Source organism: Triticum aestivum, chromosome 2B (genome assembly GCF_018294505.1).
Source record: "Triticum aestivum cultivar Chinese Spring chromosome 2B, IWGSC CS RefSeq v2.1, whole genome shotgun sequence".
NCBI classification, from domain to species: Eukaryota; Viridiplantae; Streptophyta; class Magnoliopsida; order Poales; family Poaceae; genus Triticum; species Triticum aestivum.
The window spans coordinates 581,971,503-581,997,472 of record NC_057798.1 but is presented as its reverse complement, the minus strand read 5'-3'; the positions used below and the strand labels follow the sequence as shown (position 1 = coordinate 581,997,472).

Genomic DNA, 25,970 nt, shown 5'->3' with positions numbered 1-25,970 from the left:
CTGGAGCTTGCATACTTTGTTAGCATTCCGAGGATCGACAAAACCTTCCGGCTGTATCATATACAGTTCTTCCTTAAGATGCCCGTTAAGGAATGCTGTTTTGACGTCCATTTGCCATATCTCATAATCATAGTATGCGGCAATTGCTAACATGATTCGGACGGACTTCAGCTTCGCTACGGGAGAGAAAGTCTCGTCGTAGTCAATCCCTTGAACTTGTCGATAACCCTTAGCGACAAGTCGAGCCTTATAGATGGTAACATTTCCATCCGCGTACGTCTTCTTCTTAAAAATCCATTTGTTTTCTATCGCTCGCCGATCATCGGGCAAGTCTGTCAAAGTCCATACTTTGTTTTCATACATGGATTCTATCTCGGATTTCATGGCTTCAAGCCATTTGTTGGAATCCGGGCCCGCCATCGCTTCTTCATAGTTCGAAGGTTCATTGTTGTCTAACAACATGATTTCCAGGACAGGGTTGCCGTACCACTCTGGTGCGGAACGTGTCCTTGTGGACCTACGAAGTTCAGTAGTAACTTGATCCGAAGTACCTTGATCATCATCATTGTTTTCCTCTTCAGTTGGTGTGGGCATCACAGGAACGGTTTCCTGCGCTGCGCCACTTTCCCGCTCAAGAGGTAGTACTTCATCGAGTTCTACTTTCCTCCCACTTACTTCTTTCGAGAGAAACTCTTTTTCCAGAAAGCATCCGTTCTTGGCAACAAAGATCTTGCCTTCGGATCTTAAGTAGAAGGTATACCCGACAGTTTCCTTAAGGTATCCTATGAATACGCATTTTTCCGACTTGGGTTCGAGCTTTTCAGGTTGAAGTTTCTTGACATAAGCATCGCATCCCCAAACTTTTAGAAACGACAGCTTAGGTTTCTTTCCAAACCATAATTCATACGGTGTCGTCTCAACGGATTTAGACGGTGCCCTATTTAAAGTGAATGTAGCTGTCTCTAGAGCGTATCCCCAAAATGATAGCGGTAAATCGGTAAGAGACATCATAGACCGCACCATATCCAATAGAGTGCGATTACGACGTTCGGACACACCGTTTCGCTGAGGTGTTCCAGGCGGCGTGAGTTGTGAAACGATTCCACATTTCCTTAAGTGTGTACCAAATTCGTGAATTAAGTATTCTCCTCCACGATCTGATCGTAAGAATTTTATCTTTCGGTCACGTTGATTCTCTACCTCATTCTGAAATTCCTTGAACTTTTCAAAGGTCTCAGACTTGTGTTTCATTAAGTAGACATACCCATATCTACTCAAGTCATCAGTGAGAGTGAGAACATAATGATATCCTCCGCGAGCCTCAACGCTCATTGGACCGCACACATCGGTATGTATGATTTCCAACAAGTTGGTTGCTCGCTCCATTGTTCCGGAGAACGGAGTCTTGGTCATTTTGCCCAAGAGGCATGGTTCGCATGTGTCAAATGATTCATAATCAAGAGACTCTAAAAGTCCATCGGCATGGAGCTTCTTCATGCGCTTGACACCAATGTGACCAAGGCGGCAGTGCCACAAGTATGTGGGACTATCGTTATCAACTTTAAATCTTTTGGCATCTACACTATGAACATGTGTAATATTACGCTCGAGATTCATTAAGAATAAACCATTGACCATCGGAGCATGACCATAAAACATATCTCTCATATAAATCGAACAACCATTATTCTCTGACTTAAATGAGTAGCCATCTCGTATTAAACGAGATCCAGATACAATGTTCATGCTCAAACTTGGCACTAAATAACAATTATTAAGGTTCAAAACTAATCCCGTAGGTAAATGTAGAGGCAGCGTGCCGACGGCGATCACATCGACTCTGGAACCATTCCCGACGCACATCGTCACCTCGTCCTTCGCCAGTCTCCGTTTATTCCGCAGCTCCTGCTGTGAGTTACAAATATGAGCAACGGCACCGATATCAAATACCCAGGAGTTACTACGAGTACTGGTAAGGTACACATCAATTACATGTATATCAAATATACCTTTGGTGTTGCCTGCCTTCTTATCCGCTAAGTATTTGGGGCAGTTCCGCTTCCAGTGACCCTTCCCCTTGCAATAAAAGCACTCAGTCTCAGGCTTAGGTCCATTCTTTGACTTCTTCCCGGTAACTGGCTTACCAAGCGCGGCAACCTCCTTGCCGTCCTTCTTGAAGTTCTTCTTACCCTTGCCCTTCTTGAACTTAGTGGTCTTATTGACCATCAACACTTGATGTTCTTTCTTGATTTCAGCCTCTGCTGACTTCAGCATCGAGAACACTTCAGGAATGGTCTTTTCCATCCCCTGCATGTTGTAGTTCATCACAAAGCTCTTGTAGCTTGGTGGGAGCGACTGGAGGATTCTGTCAATGACCGCCTCATCAGGGAGGTTAATGTTCAGCTGGGTCATACGGTTGTGCAACCCAGACATCTTCAGGATGTGCTCACTGACAGAACTGTTTTCCTCCATCTTACAACTGTAGAACTTGTCGGAGACATCATATCTCTCGACCCGGGCATGAGCTTGAAAAACTAGTTTCAGCTCTTCGAACATCTCATATGCTCCGTGGTGCTCAAAATGCTTTTGGAGCCCCGGTTCTAAGCTGTAAAGCATGCCGCACTGAACGAGGGAGTAATCATCAGCACGAGACTGCCAAGCATTCATAATGTCTTGGTTCTCTGGGACGGGAGCGTCACCTAGCGGTCCTTCTAGGACATATTGTTTCCTGGCAGCTATGAGGATGATCCTCAGGTTCCAGACCCAGTCCGTATAGTTGCTGCCATCATCTTTCAGCTTGGTTTTCTCTAGGAACGCGTTGAAGTTCATGTTGACATTAGCGTTGGCCATTGATCTACAAGACATATTTGCAAAGGTTTTAGACTAAGTTCATGATAATAAAGTTCTAATCAAATTATGAACTCCCACTTAGATTAGACATCCCTCTAGTCATCTAAGTGTTACACGATCCGAGTCGACTAGCCCGTGTCCGATCATCACGTGAGACGGACTAGTCATCATCGGTGAACATTCTCATGTTGATCGTATCTTCCATACGATTCGTGTTCGACCTTTCGGTCTCCGTGTTCCGAGGCCATGTCTGCACATGCTAGGCTCGTCAAGTTAACCCTAAGTGTTTTCGCTGTGTAAAATTGTCTTACACCCGTTGTATGTGAACGTAAGAATCCATCACACCCGATCATCACGTGGTGCTTAGAAGCGACGAACTGTAGCAACGGTGCACAGTTAGGGGAGAACACTTCTTGAAATTTTTTGTAAGGGATCATCTTATTTACTACCGTCGTACTAAGTAAACAAGATGCATAAACATAATAAACATCACATGCAATTATATAGTTGTGACATGATATGGCCAATATCATATAGCTCCATTGATCTTTCATCTTCGGGGCTCCATGATCATCTTGTCACCGGCTTGACACCATGATCTCCATCATCGTGTCTTCATGAAGTTGTCACGCCAACGACTACTTCTACTTCTATGACTAATGTTTAGCAATAAAGTAAAGTAGTTTACATGGCGTCATTCAATGACACGCAGGTCATACAAAAAATAAAGACAACTCCTATGGCTCCTGCCGGTTGTCATACTCATCGACATGCAAGTCGTGAATCCTATTACAAAGAACATGATCTCATACATCACAATTCATCATTCATCACAACTTCTGGCCATATCACATCACATGATCAATCGCTGCAAAAACAAGTTAGACGTCCTCTAATTGTTGTTGCATCTTTTACGTGGCTGCAATTGGGTTCTAGCAAGAACGTTTTCTTACCTACGAATCACCACAACGTGATTTTGTCAACTTCTATTTACCCTTCATAAGGGCCCTGTTCATCGATTCCGCTCCAACTAAAGTGGGAGAGATAGACACCCGCCAGCCACCTTATGCAACTAGTGCATGTCAGTCGGTGGAACCGGTCTCACATAAGCGTACGTGTAAGGTTGGTCCGGGCCGCTTCATCCCACAATACCGTTGAGCAAGAAAAGACTAGTAGAGGCAAGTAAGATGACAAAATCCACGCCCACAACAAAATTGTGTTCTACTCGTGCAAAGAGAACTATGCATAGACCTAGCTCATGATGCCACTGTTGGGGAACGTTGCAGAAAATTAAAATTTTTCCTACGGTTTCACCAAGATCCATCTATGAGTTCATCTAAGCAACGAGTCAAGGGAGAGAGTTAGCATCTACATACCACTTGTAGATCGCGTGCGGAAGCTTGCAAGGTGATGATGTAGTCGTACTCGACGTGATTCGAATCACCGATGACCAAGCGCTGAACGGACAGCACCTCCGCGTTCAACACACGTACGGGACGGGAGACGTCTCCTCCTTCTTGATCCAGCAAGGGGGAAGGAGAGGTTGAGGAAGACAGCTCCACCGGCAGCACGACGGCGTGGTGATGGTGGAGAGGCAGTACTCCGACAGGGCTTCGCCAAACACACAACGGAGGAGGAGAGGTGTTGGGGAGGGGAGGGCTGCGCCTTGGAGGGTGGTGTGGCTGCCCTCCCCTCACCCCTCTATTTATAGGGGGAAGGGAGAAGGGGGCCGGCCCCCTAGAACCCATCTAGGGGGGGTGCGGCGGCCAAGGGGAGAGGGGGAGAGGGTGGCTTGCCCCCCAAGCCAAGGGGGGCGCCCCCTCTAGGGTTCCCCCCTCAACCCTAGGCGCATGGGCCCAAGGGAGGGGGTGCGGCCAGCCCACCAGGGGCTGGCTCCCTGCCCCACGCAGCCCATGTGTCCCCCCGGGAGGGGTGGCCCCTCCCGGTGGACCCCCGGAACCCTTCCGGTGGCCCCGGTACAATACCGGTATGACCCCGAAACTTCCCGGTGTCCGTTTGACAACTTCCCATATATAAATCTTTACCTCCGGACCCTTCCGGAGCTCCTCGAGACGTCCAGGATCCCATCCGGGACTCCGAACAACATTCGGTAGTCACATACTAGTCTTCCTAATAACCCTAGCGTCACCGAACCTTAAGTGTGTAGACCCTACGGGTTTAGGAGACATGCAGACATGACCGAGACGCTCTCAGGTCAATAACCAACAGAGGGATCTGGATACCCATGATGGCTCCCACATGCTCCTCGATGTTGTCATCGGATGAACCACTATGTCGAGGATTCGATCAAACCCTGTATGCAATTCCCTTTGTCAATCGGTACGTTACTTGCCCGAGACTCGATCGTCGGTATCCCAATACCTTGTTCAGTCTCGTTACCGGCAAGTCACTTTACTCGTACCGTAATGCATGATCCCGTGTCCAACACCTTGGTCACATTGAGCTCATTATGATGATGCATTACCGAGTGGGCCCAGAGATACCTCTCCGTCATACGGAGTGACAAATCCCAGTCTCGATCCGTGTCAACCCAACAGCTACTTTCGGAGATACATGTAATGCACCTTTATAGTCACCCAGTTACGTTGTGACGTTTGATACACCCAAGGCACTCTTACGGTATCCGGGAGTTACACGATCTCATGGTCGAAGGAAGAGATACTTGACATTGGCAAAGCTCTAGCAAAACGAACTACACGATCTTTTATGCTATGCTTAGGATTGGGTCTTGTCCATCACATCATTCTCCTAATGATGTGATCCCGTTATCAACGACATCCAATGTCCATAGTCAGGAAACCATGACTATCTGTTGATCACAACGAGCTAGTCAACTAGAGGCTCACCAGGGACATATTGTGGTCTAAGTATTCACACGTGTATTACGATTTCCGGATAATACAGTTATAGCATGAATAAAAGACATTTATCATGAACATTGAAATATAATAATACTTTTATTATTGCCTCTAGGGCATATTTCCAACAATTTTGGGCCATGGCATCTTAATAGTACAAGTATATTTGGGCCGTGGCCACTATCAGGTCCAGTAAGAACATTTTTCAAGAGAATTTAATGTTCAAGTAAAATGTACACAATACATTACAGGGAAATAGCACGTACAACAGCAGATACATTTTCATTTCACTCCTACTACAGCTCACTACAACATAGGCAGTACATGACACTTCATCCTTCATTTTTTTTCCAGGCACTAGACGAGTACATCTCACTTCAAGTAAACAGTAATGTTCTCGGAAGCAAAATACGCCACCACACGCGATGGTGCGCCATCTTACTCGATCTGGCCTCAAGGAACTAGCAGCGTTGCTTGCTCCTTTGGCCCAGAGCACCTTGCTGTAGAGGATGGCTGAAACTCGGATGCGGAGCTCCCTGCACATGACATATTATGTCAATGCTTGCAGCAATAGAAAGAACTCACATACCATAGAACTTGCACAGTAATGTATCAACCACTAAACAGTATGAAGCAAAAACAAACAAGAGGGGGAGGAGTTTATACCTGATCTTCTTGAGCCTCTCCTTGATCCAAGGTAATCGTATAAATAAGAACACTCCTTACGATTCTAGAAATGGACCAACACAGTAGTAGTGAAGCTATGTGGGGATCTTTGTGAAGCAGTTTATCGCTTCCTGGAGACACCAACAGTCTTTCCTCTCCTGCCCCAGTAGTGACGCAGACCATGATGGTTCCTGGGAAAGAGAGCAAGGTTTGAAGCATAAGTGATCGCTCATACATCTATGCACTAAGGAAAAATGCTACTGCAACAATGAAGTTTTAAGGAATCAGCCATCAGGCATCAGCATACATCTATTGGAAACAGAGCATTGATATATAGATCAGCTGGGTCACATACAAGGTACACTAGAAAGGTATAAATAATACATTGACAATCATCAATACCAGATTGCAAGACATAAAAATTATGTACCTAAGCAAGTCGACAATGGCATAGGGCAGGATATAAAATCTGGATACAAGTAATAGACAAACTAGTTCCAACAGATTGACTGAATTGAACTGCTATATAACCAAGTTAGAGCTGGCAGAAGTTGTAGGTAAATAAACATCCATAGAGCTAGCAGTAGCAAAAGATGACTTCGGTCTCTGCTTGACTAATGAATTAGTACATCTTCAAGCGAAAAATCATGAAGATCATACTACGATGTCCCTAACAACAGTAGAAGCTCAGAGGTGTGACAATATTTCGTAATATATAAGCCTTGGCTACAACTTTCCGCTTAACATGCAAATAAAAATCAGCCACTTATTGCTTATTTCATGCTTCAATTTTTATTTTCAGTTTTGTTAGGATAATCTGTATGCATAGGTACAGTCCTATACTTATTTGGGAAGTCAAGATATTCATGTCAACAATTATATAGAGCCAAACAATCATTTAAGCATAGAAGGCACGCCATTTCTATATATAACTAAAGCATATTCAGCAAGCTACCGAAGCCAACAACTATGATTAATTAAGAAGGAAAATAGTCATCATAAGCCTATATTTCTTCAGGTTGGGCTCATGCACCACGAAACAACTTTAAAAATATAGAACCAATCCAGTAGGGGAAATTGATATGTAGTAGAGTTGCCTTAACTAATATATTGTGCTAGCTAGTGTAATGAGATGGATGCAAACTCAGAATCTTTCTTAGCTTAAATAAGAGAAGATGGAAAAAAGAGCATAGCCGAAGTAGGGGTTGATTGGAAGAAGTATCACTTTGTTGAAGCGATGCGAGGCTTGGCTTGGGTGACTAGCAGGTCCAATGCTGAAATGTTATTGAACATGAGGAGCGACAGCAACAGTCCCACTGAAGAAACCACATATAGTCCTTTGTTGCGGCATCAGAAAACATGTAAGTAGTGAGCGCAGCATCCTGTAAGTATGAGGAAAAAGCACCATTAGGAATAGAAAATGCATATGAGACAGCTATCTATCAAGCACTTGACTGAAACAGCAAGAAATCGTCAGCCTCTACCTCTAGTCTGGTACCAAATCCCCACAAAATCATGCGGGCCAAAGTCACAAGCACAATAGCAGGTTACAGCCAGGATATATGATAATTTTTTACTATGCACTAGTATTGCTGGATAACTCGTCTAGCAAGACAAAATACACAGGATAAACTCGTCGGGCGTACAAGGCGGGCTTGCTGCAACCACAAAATCACAAGCCCTCTAAAACCTGGTGCCCATGTTCCTATTATTGTTTGTTCGTTCATTCATCACCCTATCGTAGCGGATTCTATCTAACAAGATGATTTGTGGTGACAAAAGCAATCTAAGAAAGTAATCTAGCAATATCTGAGCTAAGATAATCATCCATCCACGCTTGTGATTATGTAGGAACAGTAGTAGTAACCGGCACGACGACGCAGTGAAAGGAAACAGTAACTGGTGATTAACAATATAGTACATGATCTACACAGTTAACTGAAGCGTTGTTGTCTGAATCCACACCGTTCACTGAATATCTTAGACACTGCATCTTCAGGTCTGACAAGGTAGGGAGAGGGAGGGGGTTACCTACAGCTGCAGGCAGGAAGATGGATGGGAGTTGGGAGAGGTCCATGGTGACCTTCCGTGCTTCCTCCCTCCCTCCTCGAGTGGTTCTCCAATCCAACACATACATATATATACAGAATTCAGCATGAATCATTGGTCTTAGTTGTATATGAGACTAGTTGGGCTGTGTATTCTAAGCTCCAAGCAAGTTATAGAAGAAACTGAAGATGAACCGTATATAAAAAACTAAAAAATCAAATAGAAACCCAAAAATTAAATACAAGTAGAATAGGAAGGAATACAACATGTTCAATTCAATCAATTTCTAAGCATTGAATCAGTAGCATAAGGATGCAGCAACAACGTAAGCATTTAATCAACAGCAGCGTGAGCATAGGCATTAAATCAGCAGCAGCAACTGATCGAAACCAAAAGGTTCCAGATCATGTACGCTGGTCCTATACTTCTATCTTCAATAGAATGTTGCAATCAAACATTCTAGAATCTGGATAAACACGGACATCAAGCAAACTGTGCATGTAGGACGATTCATCAGCTAAAAAGAGAGGCATTTTGGGTGATTACCAAATACGGCCTTCTTACGGCACGTAAACGAAAACATGATTCATAAACTGGGGAAACACAAATAAGATGCAGCTAATACGAACATAAAAATGGCATCACAACTAATATGATTGACACATGATCTGAACAAATGAACCTAATTAAGATAGCTCCTGCAATTCGATTCGATCATTTTTCCCACAGATAAGATAAGGTGCAAATCAACGTTACACTACTACTACATTGATTGCCCCTAACTGATGAAGCTGAGATGGATAGGATAGCCAAGGCCGTCCAGGAACCACAAGTCTGACCAAACTAAATACAAATCAAGAATGAGAGCTTGTATGTGCGCATCACTCCACTTGATATAATAGCAGCATACAATGTTTCTACAATGGAGAAGGCTATATATATATATATATATATATATATATATGGCCGTTGGTAGCTAGCAGATTTTGACTGCAACCAACAAGAAGCAGACATGCGTATAACAGTCTAAAAACAGAGGTTATCAGCAGGGCAGAGGAGAGGGGGATGGGATTATACCTAGTCTAAGAAACCAAACCAGATGCGCAGGCAGAGCTGCTTGTGCCATGGCCAGCAACATGGACGATGGTGGCTCATGCGTGCACCTGAGTGAGCAATGAAGCCAAAGCGCATGAGGGAACAGTTTACCTTCCCATGGAGGGGAGGCAAGGGAAGCCAAGGACAGAAGATCAAATCGAAGATTACCTTGACGAGCAGCGGCGTCCCGAGCGAGAAGAAGCGCGTAGCCGAGCGAAAGCGGAAGAGGACGGGCGGGCGGCGAGGATGCAGCAGCCAACGCCATGGAGGAGATGGTGCTACAGGTCCAACCCCTGGGCGGATCTGGGAGCCACCCAAAACCATGGAGAAGATGGAGCTCCAGGTCCAACTACTGGGTGGATCTAGGAGACACCCAACGCCATGGATATGGAGCTCCAGGTCCAAGCCATTGGCGGATCTGGGAGACACCGCCTGGTCTGCTCTCTCGACCCTCTCTTGTCTTCTCTTCCGATGAGGGGAGGGGAGGGGAGGGGAGTGGTGGCCGGAGCTGGGAGGGATCTGGGTAGAGGACGATGGCGGATTGGGTTGGGCTACACGGGGGTAGGGATAGGGGCGGCGGCAGATTGAGATCTGAGGGAGGGAGAGGGGGTTGGAGAGAGGGTTGCGAGATTTGGCATCGGGGCGGAGGAGCAGGGACGTGGTGGGCGCGCCGGCCAACGGCGGCTACGAGATGGGGCTCTGCGCGGCGCAGAGCACCGGGCGGCCACCATGAGGAGCAGGCCATGACGTTGTTGCTGTGGCGGGGGACGGGGCAGCGGCGGAGGACGGGGTTGGATCTGGATCGGGGGGAAGGGGAAAGAGAGAGGCGGCGGAGAGGGGGAGAGAGAGGCGGGCTCGGGCTGCTTAGGGTTTGGATTGGGTTGCAGAGAGGTGAACGGTTTAGATCAGCTAGAACGGACGGTTCAGATCGGCTAAGGGGGGTGATCCGTGAGAAGAGCCCTGATTGGTTCAGAAAATTTATGGTTTAAAATAGTTTATAAGTACTAAATCTATGGGTGTTTTGTGAAGCAGCTATCAAAAATATTTTGCAAAAGGGCATCACACAAATTTTCACTCAAGTTAGACCACATTTTATGGATGAGCACCAATTTGTACGCATTTCGGATCTTTCTATCTACTTTTAATCATTTTTCGAGTGCCCAGAATGAGTTTTTTTGTGAAGGACCTATAATATATTTGTTGCAAAATTGTACCAAATCAATTTTCTAAAATACTAGGACATATTTAATGCACAATTGACCAAATGGTTAATTGTCAAAAGTTTTTATCCACCTCTGGTGAAAAAGACAAATTTCCGCCGATTCAGTTGGAAACAGGTCAAATTTGAACTGCAGCTGCCTCATAGTTTGCTCTATATTTTTTCCAAAAATCATTTCCAAGTACATAAGTATCTATTTAATAACACAAACATCAAAAAAATCCAAGATTCAACCACTAGCTAGGAACGGTCATGCCCGCAGTTTTGACCCTATTTTGAAACGGGCATAAAAAATTCAAAAAAAATCAAAAATTTGGAAAACCTTCACATTGTGTCATTATATGTGACCAAGTTTCCAGGAAAAATAATAAACTTGTAATACTGAAATTATTTTAAAAGAGTGTTCTAAAAAATGAGCTATCATGTGTGAAGATTCATGGCTTTCAAGCCAAATGATCAATCTTATGGCCGCATTCATGGCATAGTTTGTTCAAATGATCTCATATTGTGCACAAGGGTGCATCTTGGAATTCCAAACTATGTTTCCTAAGGGAGTTTTCATTTTCTTTGCACGGAAAATTCATTTTCCATTTTTTGAGTGCCTGAAATGAGTTTTTTTGTGAAGGACGTACCATATATTTGTTGCAAAATTGGACCAAATAAATTTTCCAAAATAGTAGGCCGTATTTAATGAACAATTGAAAAAATGGTTGGGGGTCAAAAGTTTTGATCCACCTCTCGTGAAAAAGACAAATTCCCGCCGATTTAGTAGGAAGCGGGTCAAATTTGAACTGCAGCTGCCTCATAATTTGATCTTTATTTTTTCCAAAAATCATTTCTAGGTACATAAGTATCTATTTAATTAGAGAAACATCAAAAGTTTTCCAAGATTCAACCACTAGCTAGGAACGGTCAAGCCCGCCGTTTTGACTGCATTTTGAAACGGGCATAAAAAATTCAAAAAAAATCAAAAAAATGAAAAAACGTTCGCATTGTGTCATTATATGTGACCAAGTTTCCAGAAAAAATAATAAACTTGTAATACGGAAATTATTTTTAAAAAGTGTTCTAAAAAATGAACTATCATGCGTGAAGATTCATGGCTTTCAAGCCAAATGATCAATATTATGGCCACATTCATGGCATAGTTTGTTCAAATGATCTCATATTGTGCACAAGGGTGCATATTGGAATTCCAAACAATGTTGCCTAAGGGAGTTTTCATTTTCTTTGCACGGAAAATTCATTTTCCATTTTCCGAGTGCCTGAAATGATTTTTTTGTGAAGGACCTACCATATATTTATTGCAAAATTGGACCAAATCAATTTTCTAAAATACTAGGCCATATTTAATGCACAATTGAGAAAATGGTTGGGTGTCAAAAGTTTTGATCCACCTCTGCTAAAAAAGACAAATTCCCGCCGATTCAGTAGGAAGCGGGTCAAATTTGAACTGCAGCTGCATCATAGTTTGCTATTTTCATTTCTAGTTACATAAGTACCTATTTAATCATAAATGCATGGTTTGGTGGCGATACGTCGAGGTTTGGACGGTGGCCGAGGGCCCCAACTCTAGAGCGCGTAAACTCGCATTCACCGTGTGGTCACCGCATGACCGTGGCGTTGCCATGTGTTTTGGGCGGCCTAGGCATGTCTAGTGGGTTGGGCACTCCCCAGGTAGGTGCTAGGAAGAAAATCACAACATAAGATTCTCACGAGGAGACCGATCGATGCTCAAACATGAATAAGCAGCCAAATGTTTGATTAGCGGTACGGGAAATGCACATGGCTAATGGGCGTGAGTTTTGGTTGAGGATAATCATTTACTAAGAAGACCGTCTTCACAAATTTTCAGCTCAAAATGAGGAGCCTAGGTGGTACTTGCTTTGCAAAGTACCACACTGGACATAAATACGAATGTCGAAGCTGGGCTCAAAATAATGAATGGATTGAGCTGGCATTTGGTGGAGGATGGTTATTTGGGCATAGGAACGCACTGTAGAAAATGGATACTATTTGGACATGCCAAAGTGGTACTTCCTTCACAAAGTGTTTTTTTTGAACAGAATAGGAAAATGAATATTTTTGAATTATTTTTGAACTAGGCAAGGAAGGTTTTTTACATATTTGACGAAGATATGACCCAAAGAATTTATGAGATTTTTTTAGGAATTTTGGGAATGACAGAAATATAGGTTGCTTCACAACCTAGGGCAAAAACTGCCACATGGACATGACACATAGGCAAAACTGATGAGGTGGCGCCTAGTCATAGCAACTGACCACAATTTACAAGGTTATGACCATCTATATTGGTCATGATCATCTAAAAATAAGGCAGAGGACCAGTGCTATCTGCTTTATGACCATTTCATGTAAGGAAATTACGACCTTTCTGACCAAAATGGCCATTATAGTTTAGGGTTTGGAGCCCCCCGAACAGTTTTGACCAATTGGTCTGAAATGGTCATAGATCTATGACCAATTCTTCCAGGGTCATTGACAGAAGGTCACTAGTTGACATTGTAGTGACCCACATCACCGGCAACTGAGGTCCGATGACCCAGCAGCTGCAACGACATGGCAGAGGACTCGCGAGCATCTGGACTCAGGAAGCAGAGGAGACCACGGCAGAGTCCAACCCTCGAAGGACCGACGTTGGCGGCTGGAGGACGGCGGTTGCAACAGTGGAAGACGGCGCTGGAGCGGCCCCCGCGGCGGAGGTTCGCGAGAGCGGCATTGCGGTGTTGACGAGGAGACGGGGTGGCGCCGAGGCTGGTGCGGGAGAGGACGCCACAGGGAGTCCGGATCCGGTCTCGGCGGCCGCAAGGGAGGCCCGAGGCCGGAGATCAGGCTGGCGGCGGCGCGCGCCCAGCCGCCACCTACGCGGTCGCGAGAGCACCATCCCGTGGAAAGAGCTTACGGTATGGTAATTTGTTACCCCCACTATGTCCAGCCTAAGTTACTATCCATTGTGACTAGTCTATACCTACTAATAAATCAAGGTGCGTTTCGTCAATTTTTTCATCCCGTCACCACCGATTGTTTTTTCTATCCGAGGTGGTACTAAATTCTTATGCGATCGTTTGCTAGGATATTTTTCCAGATTTTCGTACGTGGGCTGCATGCTGTGGCCCAGCGAAGCCGACCCACTTATTTTTCTTGCAAACCTGTTGTCAAATAGCCAGAGCTTTGTACAAGACAACAATTAATGGGTTGGCCCAATTTTCTTTGTTTTACTTTGAAAAAATATTCAGAATTACAATTTGTTTTTGCTATTTTGACAAATATTCTAAACTTGAAAGAAGTTTCCCATTTTTAATTATTTACTATTGTTTTTCAAAATTGTTCGAGATTTCTAAAAATAAAATGGAATTTTAAAAATTATCCAATTGATAAATATTATTGGTTTAGTGTAATTTTAAAATTCAAAATAATATTCGGGTATAAAAGATAAACATTTTCAAAAATTCTATGAATTTTCAATACATGTTCCCTTTAAAAAAATGTTTACAAATTCAAATAATGTCCATGTTTTCATAAAATAGTTGGTGTTTTCAAAAAATGTTTGTGAATTTTAAAAGATCTTCCTGTTTCAAATGTTGTTCGCGTTTTTCTGAAAGTGTACATAATTTTCAAAAACCTGTTCAGAATATCAAAAATGATTCATGTTTCGTACAACATTGAGAAACTTTATACCTTAAAAGCTCCTCCATTAAAAGGAAAAGTAGATTGAATTATTCATGGGCCTTCTCTCGCGTACAATGACGTAACAAAACTCTTAAATGACCTCAATCAATGAATGGAAAAATAGTGGATTGATTACTTCACGCTAGCGAAACCAAGTAGGTAAATGTTTCATTTTTCACGCGCACAAAGGGTTTTGCTTGCAGATATAATTCTCGCTAACTTTAAATGCATATCATTTTTTCTCCCCTCGCAACGACACGGGCATATGTGCTAGTCTAACATAACATGTATTAAAGAAAAAAGAAAATACTAAAAAGAAAATTTCGCATGAATCTTCATCCAAGCTCTCACATGTTTAACATCAACGTAGACATAACCAAGTCTCAGTCCACTGTGATTCAACACTGTCCGTTCGGAAAATTATGAGTTGCTCCAAACCCAACAGAAGTGTGCACTCCACCACTGATCAATGATCATCAACCGATCAGGCGCCGTTGGATGGTTTCCCAAAGCGGCATGTTTCCCTCCCCTGTCCAGCTGTCCCTGTGGCGTCTCTTCGCTTTCGCAGAGTACTCCACTGTGTCACGAGCGTGCCTCCAATTAATCGTCTGCGTTCCCACTAGCTTAGGCGTCTCTTCGCATTCACGGCCTAGAGGCTAGAGTACCAACCAGTCCCAAAAACCCCAACCATGCTGCGGCCACGCGCTCCGGCTTCCGCCGCCCACTTCGTCGCCGCCAAGCTCGCCGCCCAAGGAATCAGCGCCCATCAGGTCGACCCCGACTACCTCAGCCGCCTCCAGCTCCTCCACCCCGACGGCGATTCCTCCGCCGACTTCGTCGCTGCCAAGCTCGCCGCCCAAGGAATCAGCACCCATCAGGTCGACCCCGACTACCTCAGCCGCCTCCAGCACCTCCACTCCGGCGGCGATTCCTCCGCCCTCGAGCACCCTGCCCGCGGCCGTCCCGGCACCCCTCCCCACGCCATCAAGTGCGAGCAGCCCGAGGATGGCGAAGCCCGAACCGCCCCCCTCCCCTCCCCAGCCCCGGAAGGAGGCGACCGCCTGGTGGAGGAGAAGGAACCCCCCGCGGAGATCCCTTGGTACGAAACAGGGGAAATGGATGAGAGCTACCGTCAACTATGGCGGCACACGCACAAGGACGGTGACACGCTAGTGCTCGAGATACAGGGCGAGGTTGTGCGCTACGGGCAGGAAGCTGATGCAGAGAAGAAGGATGGGGAGGAAGCGGCTGCCCGTGCTGCTCCGGGGCAGAACGGCGGCGGCGTTAGGAAGGGGAAGGGGAAGAGGAAGGTGGGCAGGCCTGCGCTGAAGGCTCGTGTGCTTGATTCCCCTCCGCATTGGCAAAAGGTAAAGTCGTTTCCATTTTCCCCCTTCAGTTAAATGCTGCCGCCTGCCTAAAGCAGAGTAAGCGCATGTTGCATACGCCTGTGCGAACAGGGTCGGAAGGAGAAGAAAAGAGGGGAAGATGGTGGTAAGAAGATCAAGCGGGAGGAGGGAAAAGAAGATCAAGGTGGAGGAGTTAAAAATCGTGCTAAGAAGATCAAGTATCGTGTGCGCGATTCCCCTGCGCATCGGCAGAAGGTAAAATCGTCTGCATTTCCCCTCTCCAGTTAAATGCTGCTGCCGCGTGCCTAAAGCAGAGTAAGCTCATGTTACACTTGTGCGAACGGTGGAACAGAGTAAGGGAGAGAAGGACGGAGGGGAAAATGGTGCTGAGAAGATCAAGGAGGAGGAGGAGGGAGACGAGAAGGTGCCAGTGATTAGCACGGGTACGCCTCCGCTGAAGGCTCGTGTTCGCGATTCCCCTGCGCATTGGCAACAGGTAAAAAAAATCGTCTCCATTTCCCCTCCAGTTAAATACTGCCTACTGCCTAAAGCAGAGTAAGCGCATGGCACACCTGTGCGAACAGGGTCGGAAGGAGAAGAAAGGAGTGAAAAATGGTGCTAAGAAGATCAAGTTGGAGGATGATGAAGAGAAGCCGTCGGGGGAGCTGCCTGTGGAAACACTGAATACTGTGAACAGAGAAAGGAATTCAAGATATGATGCCGAGCCTCACATTGATTCGGTGAGAATTCCCCATGCCTTTTATTTTTGCCCCCGGCACGCACTGTTGGTTAATATAGAACGAGCAAATATGTGTTTTCAGCAGTGAGGAATGAATTTTCTGTGGTTTATACTTGTGTTCGTCGGCAGATATGCCACATAAGAGGCTATTGACATGCAAGAATAGTATTATGTCTTGTACCAATGTGCCTAATTGATGTTGATGTTGATGCTTCCTATAGCAAATCTGAAAACTACAATGCTGCATTTTACATCACATTAGTTCTAAATAAATGAATGTGCTGTATACTTGTTAAATATGGAGAGTCATTCATTGCATAGAATGCCTGTTCAGTCGGCTTATTTGCTTATTGAAATGACAAGCTGCTTAGAAAATTAAGGTGGTATAATGTCGGGGTCGGGGTGCGGGGGGGGGGGGGGGGGGGGGGGGGGGGGGGGGGGGTTACCATAGTTATGTTTGTTTGTTTAGTTCCTTCAATACATGGCACTTCCTGATTAACTTAATGCACACCTCTCTTTAACATTCAGAACGCACTTATTTCAGAGTAGAGTAATATCCCCTCCCTTTGGAAATAACTGAATTATTTTCCAATGGAAGGAGTATTTAGGAGCATGGAGTATATCTATTACCAATTAATCTGGTGGTTAACATTTTCTAAAATATAGACACCTATGTGGTTCACATACATTGTCTCACATAGTGGGAGTAACATAGGTAGTAGTAACATGCCTGCCACATATGCAAAAAAGATGATGTGACAAGTAATTAAGGAGAAGAGAGACAAATGGAGTAACATACTACCTCTGTCTTGGTTTATTGGCCCCCTTTGTATTTTGTGCTAAATATTGACCTTAGATTTAACCAACAAAATATTAATGCATGTCCAATGAAAAATGATTCTACAAAGTAATATATGAAGGTCTCATCACACATGTGACACTGCCCACTATGAAATTAGTAGTCGAGTCAAGGTTTATCTTTTATGATTGTAGTACTAAGGAAGAGAGATGCATTTCAAATTTAAACTATAAGATTTTGCTAACTAGAATCTAATTATTTTTGTTTGTCTCCTTTGGCTCCACTTGTATTTTTTTTTCTCTTGCATATTGTATACACACATTACAACGCTCTCCTAATGTAAAAAAAGTAAAGAAAACGGCATGAATGATCTGTTCAATAATGTTTTTGTTTGCTGCCTTTGGTGCAATTACGTCCGGTTGTTATACCTCAAGCAAGTGGCCTAGGGAAGGAGGACTGGCATAAGCCATGCCATGCCATGCTTTGATCTGCCTCAAATAAATATCATGCAAGCACATCTGTGTTAATTTGGATGGAGCAAAATAGCATGCAACCAAGTCCAAGGAAGACTGGATGCTCGGTTTCATCACCTTTTGCTGTTTAGTGATCCAACAGGGGATCGCTCTAGTATCGAAGTGAACATACTGAGTTCATGGTGCTTCGCTTCTTCCAGCACACTTTGACTACACAAATGCATACGGCAAATCAAATTTTGAGACAAATCAAAATATAGAGTTGCATTTCTTATTTATTTTTTTCGAAAAGGGGTGTTACCCTAGCCTCTGCATCAGAAAGATGCATACGGCTCATATTATTAAAAAGAAACCAGTAGCAAAGTCTCCAAAGTCTCGAAGTACGAAATAACACAAAACGCTCATAAGAGCCTAAATAAAAAGCCACAACCGGCTGGCAAATAAAATAGGAGCACTACATGCTTACCCTATTACATGACCGCCATCCAAACCGGTTGAAAATAACCCGAGCTACCATCTCCCATCGGGTAGACGCAGTAGCCAAATGCCTCCTGGCCTCCGTCGGAGTGAGTAGCGACCACATACGGATCAATGCTGTGGCCCTGAAGATAACCTGCAAAAAGTGAATGTTCGTTGTTCTGTTAAAAATCAAATCATTTCTGCAGTTCCAGACTGCCCATAATAAGGCACAAACTCCAACACGAATGTGCCTCGCTATATCCGAGTCCACCCCATCAAGCTACGTTCCAAATAACATGTTGATGGAGGTAGGTGGAGCAATATTAAAGGCAATATGAATCGAACGCCAAAGAATCTTAGCTAGCGCACAATCTAGAAAGAGTTGCATTTCTTATGGATTTCTAAAACATGTTACATGTCTGTTTCTGACCAATCTGTATTTTTATAACATAGTTGTGTGTGTGGTTTCCTTTTTCTTTTCTCAAAGTTTAAGCAATGAATAAATATGTGATCCTGCTGTCTGACGCAATTCCTGCTTGAGAACAGAAAGCCACAACTTCGAAGATCTGCTCGACTTATGCCCTGTTTGCCTAAAATGATCATGATTAGACTCTATAGTAATGTCTGCTTTGGGAGAACAGAAACAGATTGCTTTATTCAAAATATTTTGCTTTTTGTTGTTGTCTGGAATTCTTCGGATATATTACATGAATATGCTGGTTCTCTAATTTTACAATCACCTAGCCAAACTATCTGGTAGTCTATTGCATGTGCTAGTTTCATAATCTTGAAACTGCAAAACATTCTGACATGCAGTCATAACATGGGTTCTTGGCATGCAGACATGGAGGGGCCTGCTGGTGATATGAAACCACATAGAATGCATTAAAAATGAACTTGCATATCCTGATGATAGACTCTTGTTTGACGATCTGATTACCTATCTTCGGATACATTATGACACAATGTTTGGCGACTCATCTATTTGTGAGCGGATGTACATATTAAAGACAGGACAGTTATCCGTTGAATACGGAAATCTGGACATATACCACCACCAGATACCAACAACATTTCACTCATGTTAGGCTTCAGCTCAAGTCTGGGTTGGCCTAGCCCAGGTGAATTTGGGGATAGCAAAAAGGAAAGAAGTTTTGACAATGGCAAAGATGAGCACACTAACATTAAGATTGACGAAATAAAGGAAAATTATCCACATACAATATTATGCATGTCAGGTTTGCTCAGAAAGCCTATATGATCCAGTTAAATTTCCTTAGGTTTAAACCGATCATTCAAATAGTTTGTTTGATTTTTTCTTATTATGAAAGTTTTTTTGAAGTATATTTCCCATATTCTACATACTCGTGAATCGTGATAAGTTCATTGTTTCACAGGGATTAGATGGTTTTGTATGGCCTAAACATATCATGGAGAGGCCAGATTCAGAATTCAAGGAAAGGTTGATGCGTGTTCTCCGCAAACCATTTAGCCAGGGAGAATACGATATGCTGCTTGGTAATGCTACAATTCGCCTTCCGGCAACAAAGAAAAGGCAGACGCGCAGCGGTGTGAAGTACTACGACTCTACACATGAAAGGGTGCAATCATATTTTGATTGTCACCCAGGTATGCTTGCTTTCATACTATGTGCATACTTTTTTTTGGTTCTTTGGATTTGTGTTACGTAATATTTCCCTGCTTGTTTTCTTTGTGAGTGAATTGCAAAAAACCACCACATTTGGGGCATCGTTTGCGGAAAACCACCAGGTCACTAATCTTTTGCAAAACTCACCGCGGATTCGGTAAACATTTTGCAGCAAAACTCACCGCGGATTCGGTAAACATTTTGCAAATAGCACTGATGAGGTGATTTGGCTCATTTGATCACTTTCTAACAAGTGGGACCAGATTGTAAGGAGCTGACTTGGCATAACATTTACACACACCCTTAGATCTAAAAAGAAAAAGCAATCAACCCCTCCCTCCGTTCGCTGCCTGCAGGACGCCTCCGTGGCCGCTCCGCTCCGCCTGCTCAGCCGGCGGCATGCTGCCTCACCAGCGAGCCACCGCGCCGCCACCTTTCATCTCCACCACCACGCCGCGCTCGCCGCCTGCTGTAGACCGAGCCGCACATCCCCTCCTTCTCCCGTCTCCTACTCTCTGCAGCATCCATGCCCCCGGACGCGATGTGCCGCCGCTTCTGCAATGAGCCGGCCGCCGTGATCGTTTCCGTCAACTACCGTCGCGCGCCCGAGCACCGGTTCCCCGCCGTGGAACTCGTCCTCGAGGAACCCGCAGCACGGTCGTGACCCAATGCGCGCTGGAGGTGTACCGCTTATCCAGCGCAGAGCGTGATGCAGAAAGGAAGGGACGCTGTCCGGGTGTAGCTAGCCTACCTCGGAGTGCCACTGGAGGGGGTCGGCGACGCCGAGGATGTACTCGACCATGGAGGTGCCGTCGGGGCGGGCGTGGGTGAGGGTGGAGCTGTACGCGCAGCAGAAGTCCACCGGCGGGAGGAGGTCGCGGAGCGGGCCGGCCAGGTCCAGGCCCCTTGCGGCCGCCGCCTCAATCTGGCCGCGCCGGGCTGCACGGAGGAGGAGGTGCCGGAGGGAGCAGATGGGCGGGCGGGCGGTGGAGGTCGGCGTCGATTTCGGAGCAGAGGGGCGGAGGGGCAGAAGGGCGGAGGATCTGGGCAGGGGGGAACGGCGCGCCGTCTGGCGGCTAACCGGGCAGGGGAACAGCGGCGGCACCTCCAGGGTCTGATTGCTTTTTCTTTTTACAATTTAGGGGTGTGTCTGTCAAAACTTTGCCAAGTCAGCTCCTTACAACTTGGTCCCACTTGTCAGAAAGTGATCAAATGAGCCAAATCACCTGATCAGTGCTATTTGTAAAATGTTTACCGAATCCGCGGTGAGTTTTGCAAAAGATTAGTGACCTAGTGGTTTTCTGCAAACGATGCCCCAAATGTGGTGGTTTTTTGCAATTCACTCTTTCTTTGTTGAAGTATTTTCTGACAATTATTTCAATCACCTGGTTGAAGTAACTTTATGCGTTGCATAGGATCAGAATCGTTTTTCCATGCTTACTGAACAGTCTGTCTTGTTATTTATGACACACTTGTGGTTGTCTTGGATTGCAATTATCAATTTCCTTTTGAACCTTACAGCTTGCAAAATATTGTGTTTTTTCGGTGATATATTGGTTTACACGGTTGTTAAATCTATGCCCAGAATAGCTTGCTGACGTTTCTTGAATCTATGGTGGACATACGCTTTCCATGATACAATGTAAACCCCTGTAAGCTTAGTTTAGCAGGACCTTAAAACAACAAGGGCTGTGGCATTTTCATAATTTTATTACACAAATTGTCATGTAATGCTTATTTTCTTCTTTGAGAAAATGCAAAGCTTGCATCTCGATGAATTTATAGAAGAGAAGTCTGTGTACTAGCTTTAGAGAGGCCACAGCTTAGCAACACAATTTTGTTATGTCGGCGGTAACATCATCAGAAGTCCAGCTGCCGGTGCCCTGGCAGACACCTATGACTTTGCCTTAGACACGATGGTTGAGAAAAGATGCCTGATTTCTGGCCTCTATCCCTAGATTGTGCACATATTCCGTTGCTTCTGTGCTCGCCATAGGGCAAGCTGGATCTGCGAGGAGAACCCCGTCTGCTGAAGTGAAGGTGTCCTCCTGACCATTTTCTTTGGGCAGTCGCCGAAATCCCCGCTGACCAGTGGCCACTGAAGGTGTCAGGACCAAAGCCACCAACCGTTATCCTGTAATGTTAGCATTCCAATGCTGAGTGTCCTCTGTATTTGTTTATGCCTAAGATATGCGTGGAATGTGGTGACAAATGGATCGTGGAGGAGTGATGACAGATGGCACTCGGTGACAACCTCGACAATGTTTTTCTTCTCAGTGCCGTGTGTGGCTTCGTGTGGGTGGCCAGGTCGGTGGGCCGCTGTTTCGTGTGTGGGCTGTTATGACGTTTTTAGCTGAGTTTTACGTATGTTAACCGGACAACTCGGTTCTTCTTTTTTAATGATGAATCAAGTTCTTCCAGGGCCCACTAAAACAAACAAATGCCTGAAATAGTTTGCTGTGGAGTAATATATACTGATAACGAATGCGCTGTGTAGACTTAACAATTGAGTAACTTAATTAACTTTCAGCACAGGTCCAAAGGTCTGCGACACGATGGGAGTGCAAAGATAAATTCCCAACATATTTATTATAGTTGCTACAGTATAATAAATGGCTGTTTTGCTTGAGAAGTTGCCTTTCCCAATAAGGCTGCAAAATGAGTCTATGAGATAATAAATGAAGCAATCTATGATACTACTACTATGTTACTTTGCACTATGGAGATAGTAACTTACACTAGTGTCATATGCATGACACTAGTCTAAGTTACTCCCCACTATGACCAGCCTAAGACGAGAAAGTAGTAGCAAATCATATTGGTACGTACCTGGTTTGAAGTAATGTGGTATGTGGCTGTTTAATAAACACTGCTTATGTTCTCTAACGTGATGGATTACATGTTGTAGTATTAATTAACCCGTTGTTTAATATTTAACTCCAGATCTTGCGAAACAAGTACGTGTAGAAAGCACCAGCAAACCCAATCAATTAGCTCTGTTGCGTGGATTTTTCTTCTGGATGGAGGTAACCTCATTCATACCCCATTTCTTTGAATTTTTTTTTCGTAATAACCCTTTTTGCATGCCTGCATAGTATGAAACCTCTAACAATAATGGCTCAACCTGTTGTTAACTGAATTGTAATATCTTTTACCTACTCCCAGTTAGAACAATCTATTTATTTTGTGTTTAGGTTATTTTTTAACGGAGACAGCACAATATTAACCTGTTAAATATCATGCCGGTATGGTATAAATCATTGTTAATGAGTTTATTTGAAGCATTAGTTTGCCATATGTTCTTACTGGCATGGAGTTACAAAGAACTAGCAGCCATGGTGCATCAGTATGAGTTTTTCTTGTTGCTAATTTTGAAAAGTTATGGTACAAACCTAGTTTACAAGAGGATAACTACGTGATTAGGATGGCCAGGAAGGCACGACATTGTGAATGAGGACTTAGGAGGATTAGGAAACGATGTGCTGGAAGGAAGAACTTTGGGGAGACACAAAACTGATTCCTTCATATTGCTTAATTTTTATCAGCATGTGGCATCGTCTTTTTCTTCTTATATAGATGGGCTTCCCTATGAAATATCCGACTCCCTAACAATTTACTCTCTTCCTCTGTAGAATATTACGAATGAGGACCAATTCAGGCCATGGAGTGATGATTTCAAACTTTACAAGATTATTCCTTCCATGGAATGAGATTATCTACAGAATTACAGAAGACCTCTCCTTTCTCAACTAGCAAAACTGAGGGGGTTTCCCGTGGTATTGTTATTTGTCAGCACAACTCGTTGTAGTGATTTTAAGAGAAACTAGTAGCCTATCTTGGTACTCACGACCCCCCAAATGAATTATCTTTAGACCCTAGTTTGCTCAGCCTCTCTTTCAGGTGGAAGGTTTATGGACAAGATGCTGTCGACAGCCAATGTATTGTTTTGTATATGTGCAACTGCGGTCATGACTTTGGAATGCTCTAGTAATGCTTCTTTTTTATGGAACAGCAAGTGCGTAGATACAACTCGACAACTCGTCAGCTAGCATAGTTGTATGTATCTATTTTACATCTGGGATCTGGCTGCTGTTGAATTTGACGCGGGGTTTGCCCATGCTGAAATTGAGCACCCTGTACCTCATGTTGTACTTAATCTCCCCGTCGTCGAGCAGCTTGCGGATGTAGTGCTCAAGATCAGAGCCGATCAGACGAAGCGTGTACTCCGACAGTGGAGCTCCCTGCGGTGTGACAACAGCAGAATTCAACTCAGTACAGGCCGGCACTCCCACTATTTTTTTTAAAGTCAACATGGCATGACTAGTATATACTCCAGCATTTCTTGCTACCATGCTAGAAAATTCTGCTACATGAAGCTGGTTTCCAAATTTTTGGTAATTTTAATGTATCAGAAGTAGATGAACATGGAAATGTCCATTTTGCCACGTAATGCACGAATGGTGGTATGGTTAGTTTGTTTACCTCGTGGTCGACGAGGTCCTGCTCCTCCTGCAGCGGCCGCACCGTCGCCGCGGGCTCCTCCTCTTTCACCTCCTGCTGGGCTCGCACTGTTAGGGTATCGGATCGATCTATTACACTCACAAGGATTCAACTCAGTTCATACATCACCATGGGTGTTCTTGCTAAGGAAGAAAGGAAAGGGGGAAGTAGGTGAGAGAGGAGAGCCGCCGTTCCTTTGCCTGATCCTTCTGGATACCGAGTCAATCGACGCCAGTGGAATAAGTAACCAGTGGCCATGCGGTCAGTGGGCCCACTCTGGCCCGACAAACCTTCTGTTGGGCTGGACGATTCGCTTGGGCCTGCTGGAGATCCTCCTTGCCATGTAGCCATCTTGGGCCGGTCTCGCTACCATGGTAGCGTTCTGGCCCTTTGCTGCCATGGCAGCGGTTCCCTCGCTCTGCTTGCTCGTCGTGGCGCTGACATCCCCTCCTTCTTGAGAGCCGGCTTGTCCCCAAGCCGGCAGCATGGGGTAGCGTTCGCGCATGGCCTTGGCGTCCAGGATCGATGGATCGGACCAGCTCACGAGCAGTTGTTCACGCCTGCCTTGCGGGGTTTGGCGCCATCTTGTGTTGATGATCTCCACCGGCTTCAATGGCTCGTCGGTGGGAATTGGCAGCGCCGTCTCGACTTGGGTGGTGGGAGAGAGAGCCCGGCGGAGTTGTGACAAGTGGAAGACGGGGTGGACCTTGGCGGCCGGAAGGTAGCTCGAGCTCGTAGGCAACGGTGTTGACGACGCGGACGATCTTGTAGGGACCGAAATAGCAGAAGGAGAGCTTGTGGTTGGAGCGGCATACCACCGTTGTCTGGATGTATGGTTGCAGCTTGACGAAGACGGAGCCGCCCACTTGGAATGAGCGATCAGTGCACTTCTTGTCCGCTTGGTTCTTCATGATATTGCGAGCACGGTGGAGGTGCTCTAGGATGACCTGCTGCATGTGCTTCCGCTCTTCGAGCCAGTCTTTGAGTTGTGGGATCTTGCTTGTTGAAGCAGCTTCAATTCCCCAATGGCGAGGCTCGTGACTGTAGAGGGCGACGAAGGGGGAAGTGTTAAGAGCAGAGTGGAAGCTGGAGTTGTACCGGAACTCCGCAAGGGCCAAGTACTGATGCCACTTGTTGGGGTTGGCATGGGTGAAGCATCGAAGAAAATTTCCAAGCACTGGTTGTAGCGCTTCGTTTGTCCGTCAGTTTGCGGATGGTACGGTGTGCTCATGTTGAGTTCAGTGCCAATTGTCTTGAAGAGCTTGCGCCAAAAACTACTGGTGAAAATTGGGTCTCTGTCGGAGACGATAGCTTCGGGGAGTCCGTGCAGTTTGTAGACGTTCTCCAGGTAGGAATGAGCTACTTTTGCTGCTGTGAAGGGGCGACTAAGGGCCAAGAAATGCGCGTAGCGCGTGAACTTATCAACCACGACAAGAATGCAGTAGAACTTGCCTGAGGATGGCAGCCCGTCGATGAAATCCATGGTGACTACCTTCCACGCGCCGTCTGGAATTAGGAGAGGTTTGAGCAGGCCGGGGTAGCACACACGCTCTGGTTT

The 25,970-nt window shown here is 45.0% G+C and overlaps 1 protein-coding gene across 4 annotated transcripts; it reads left to right on the top strand.

Annotated features, from left to right (window-relative positions):
- Positions 1 to 15,067: 15,067 nt before the first annotated feature.
- On the top strand, positions 15,068 to 23,923 carry LOC123046161 (uncharacterized). Of its 4 annotated transcripts, none has more exons than XR_006421987.1 (8): positions 15,073 to 15,815; positions 15,906 to 16,049; positions 16,147 to 16,290; positions 16,379 to 16,534; positions 19,662 to 19,893; positions 22,448 to 22,733; positions 22,856 to 22,938; positions 23,545 to 23,923. XR_006421987.1 is itself a non-coding variant. In XM_044469456.1 (7 exons), exons 1-7 carry the CDS (start codon positions 15,138 to 15,140, stop codon positions 23,620 to 23,622), a joined length of 1,515 nt encoding a protein of 504 aa, XP_044325391.1. In that variant the 5' UTR covers positions 15,074 to 15,137; the 3' UTR covers positions 23,623 to 23,923. The 4 variants fall into 4 exon arrangements, 1 of the variants encoding a protein (XP_044325391.1); XR_006421988.1 differs by having other exon boundaries at positions 22,448 to 22,759; positions 23,545 to 23,629; XM_044469456.1 differs by lacking the exon at positions 22,448 to 22,733 and having other exon boundaries at positions 15,074 to 15,815.
- Positions 23,924 to 25,970: the final 2,047 nt, after the last annotated feature.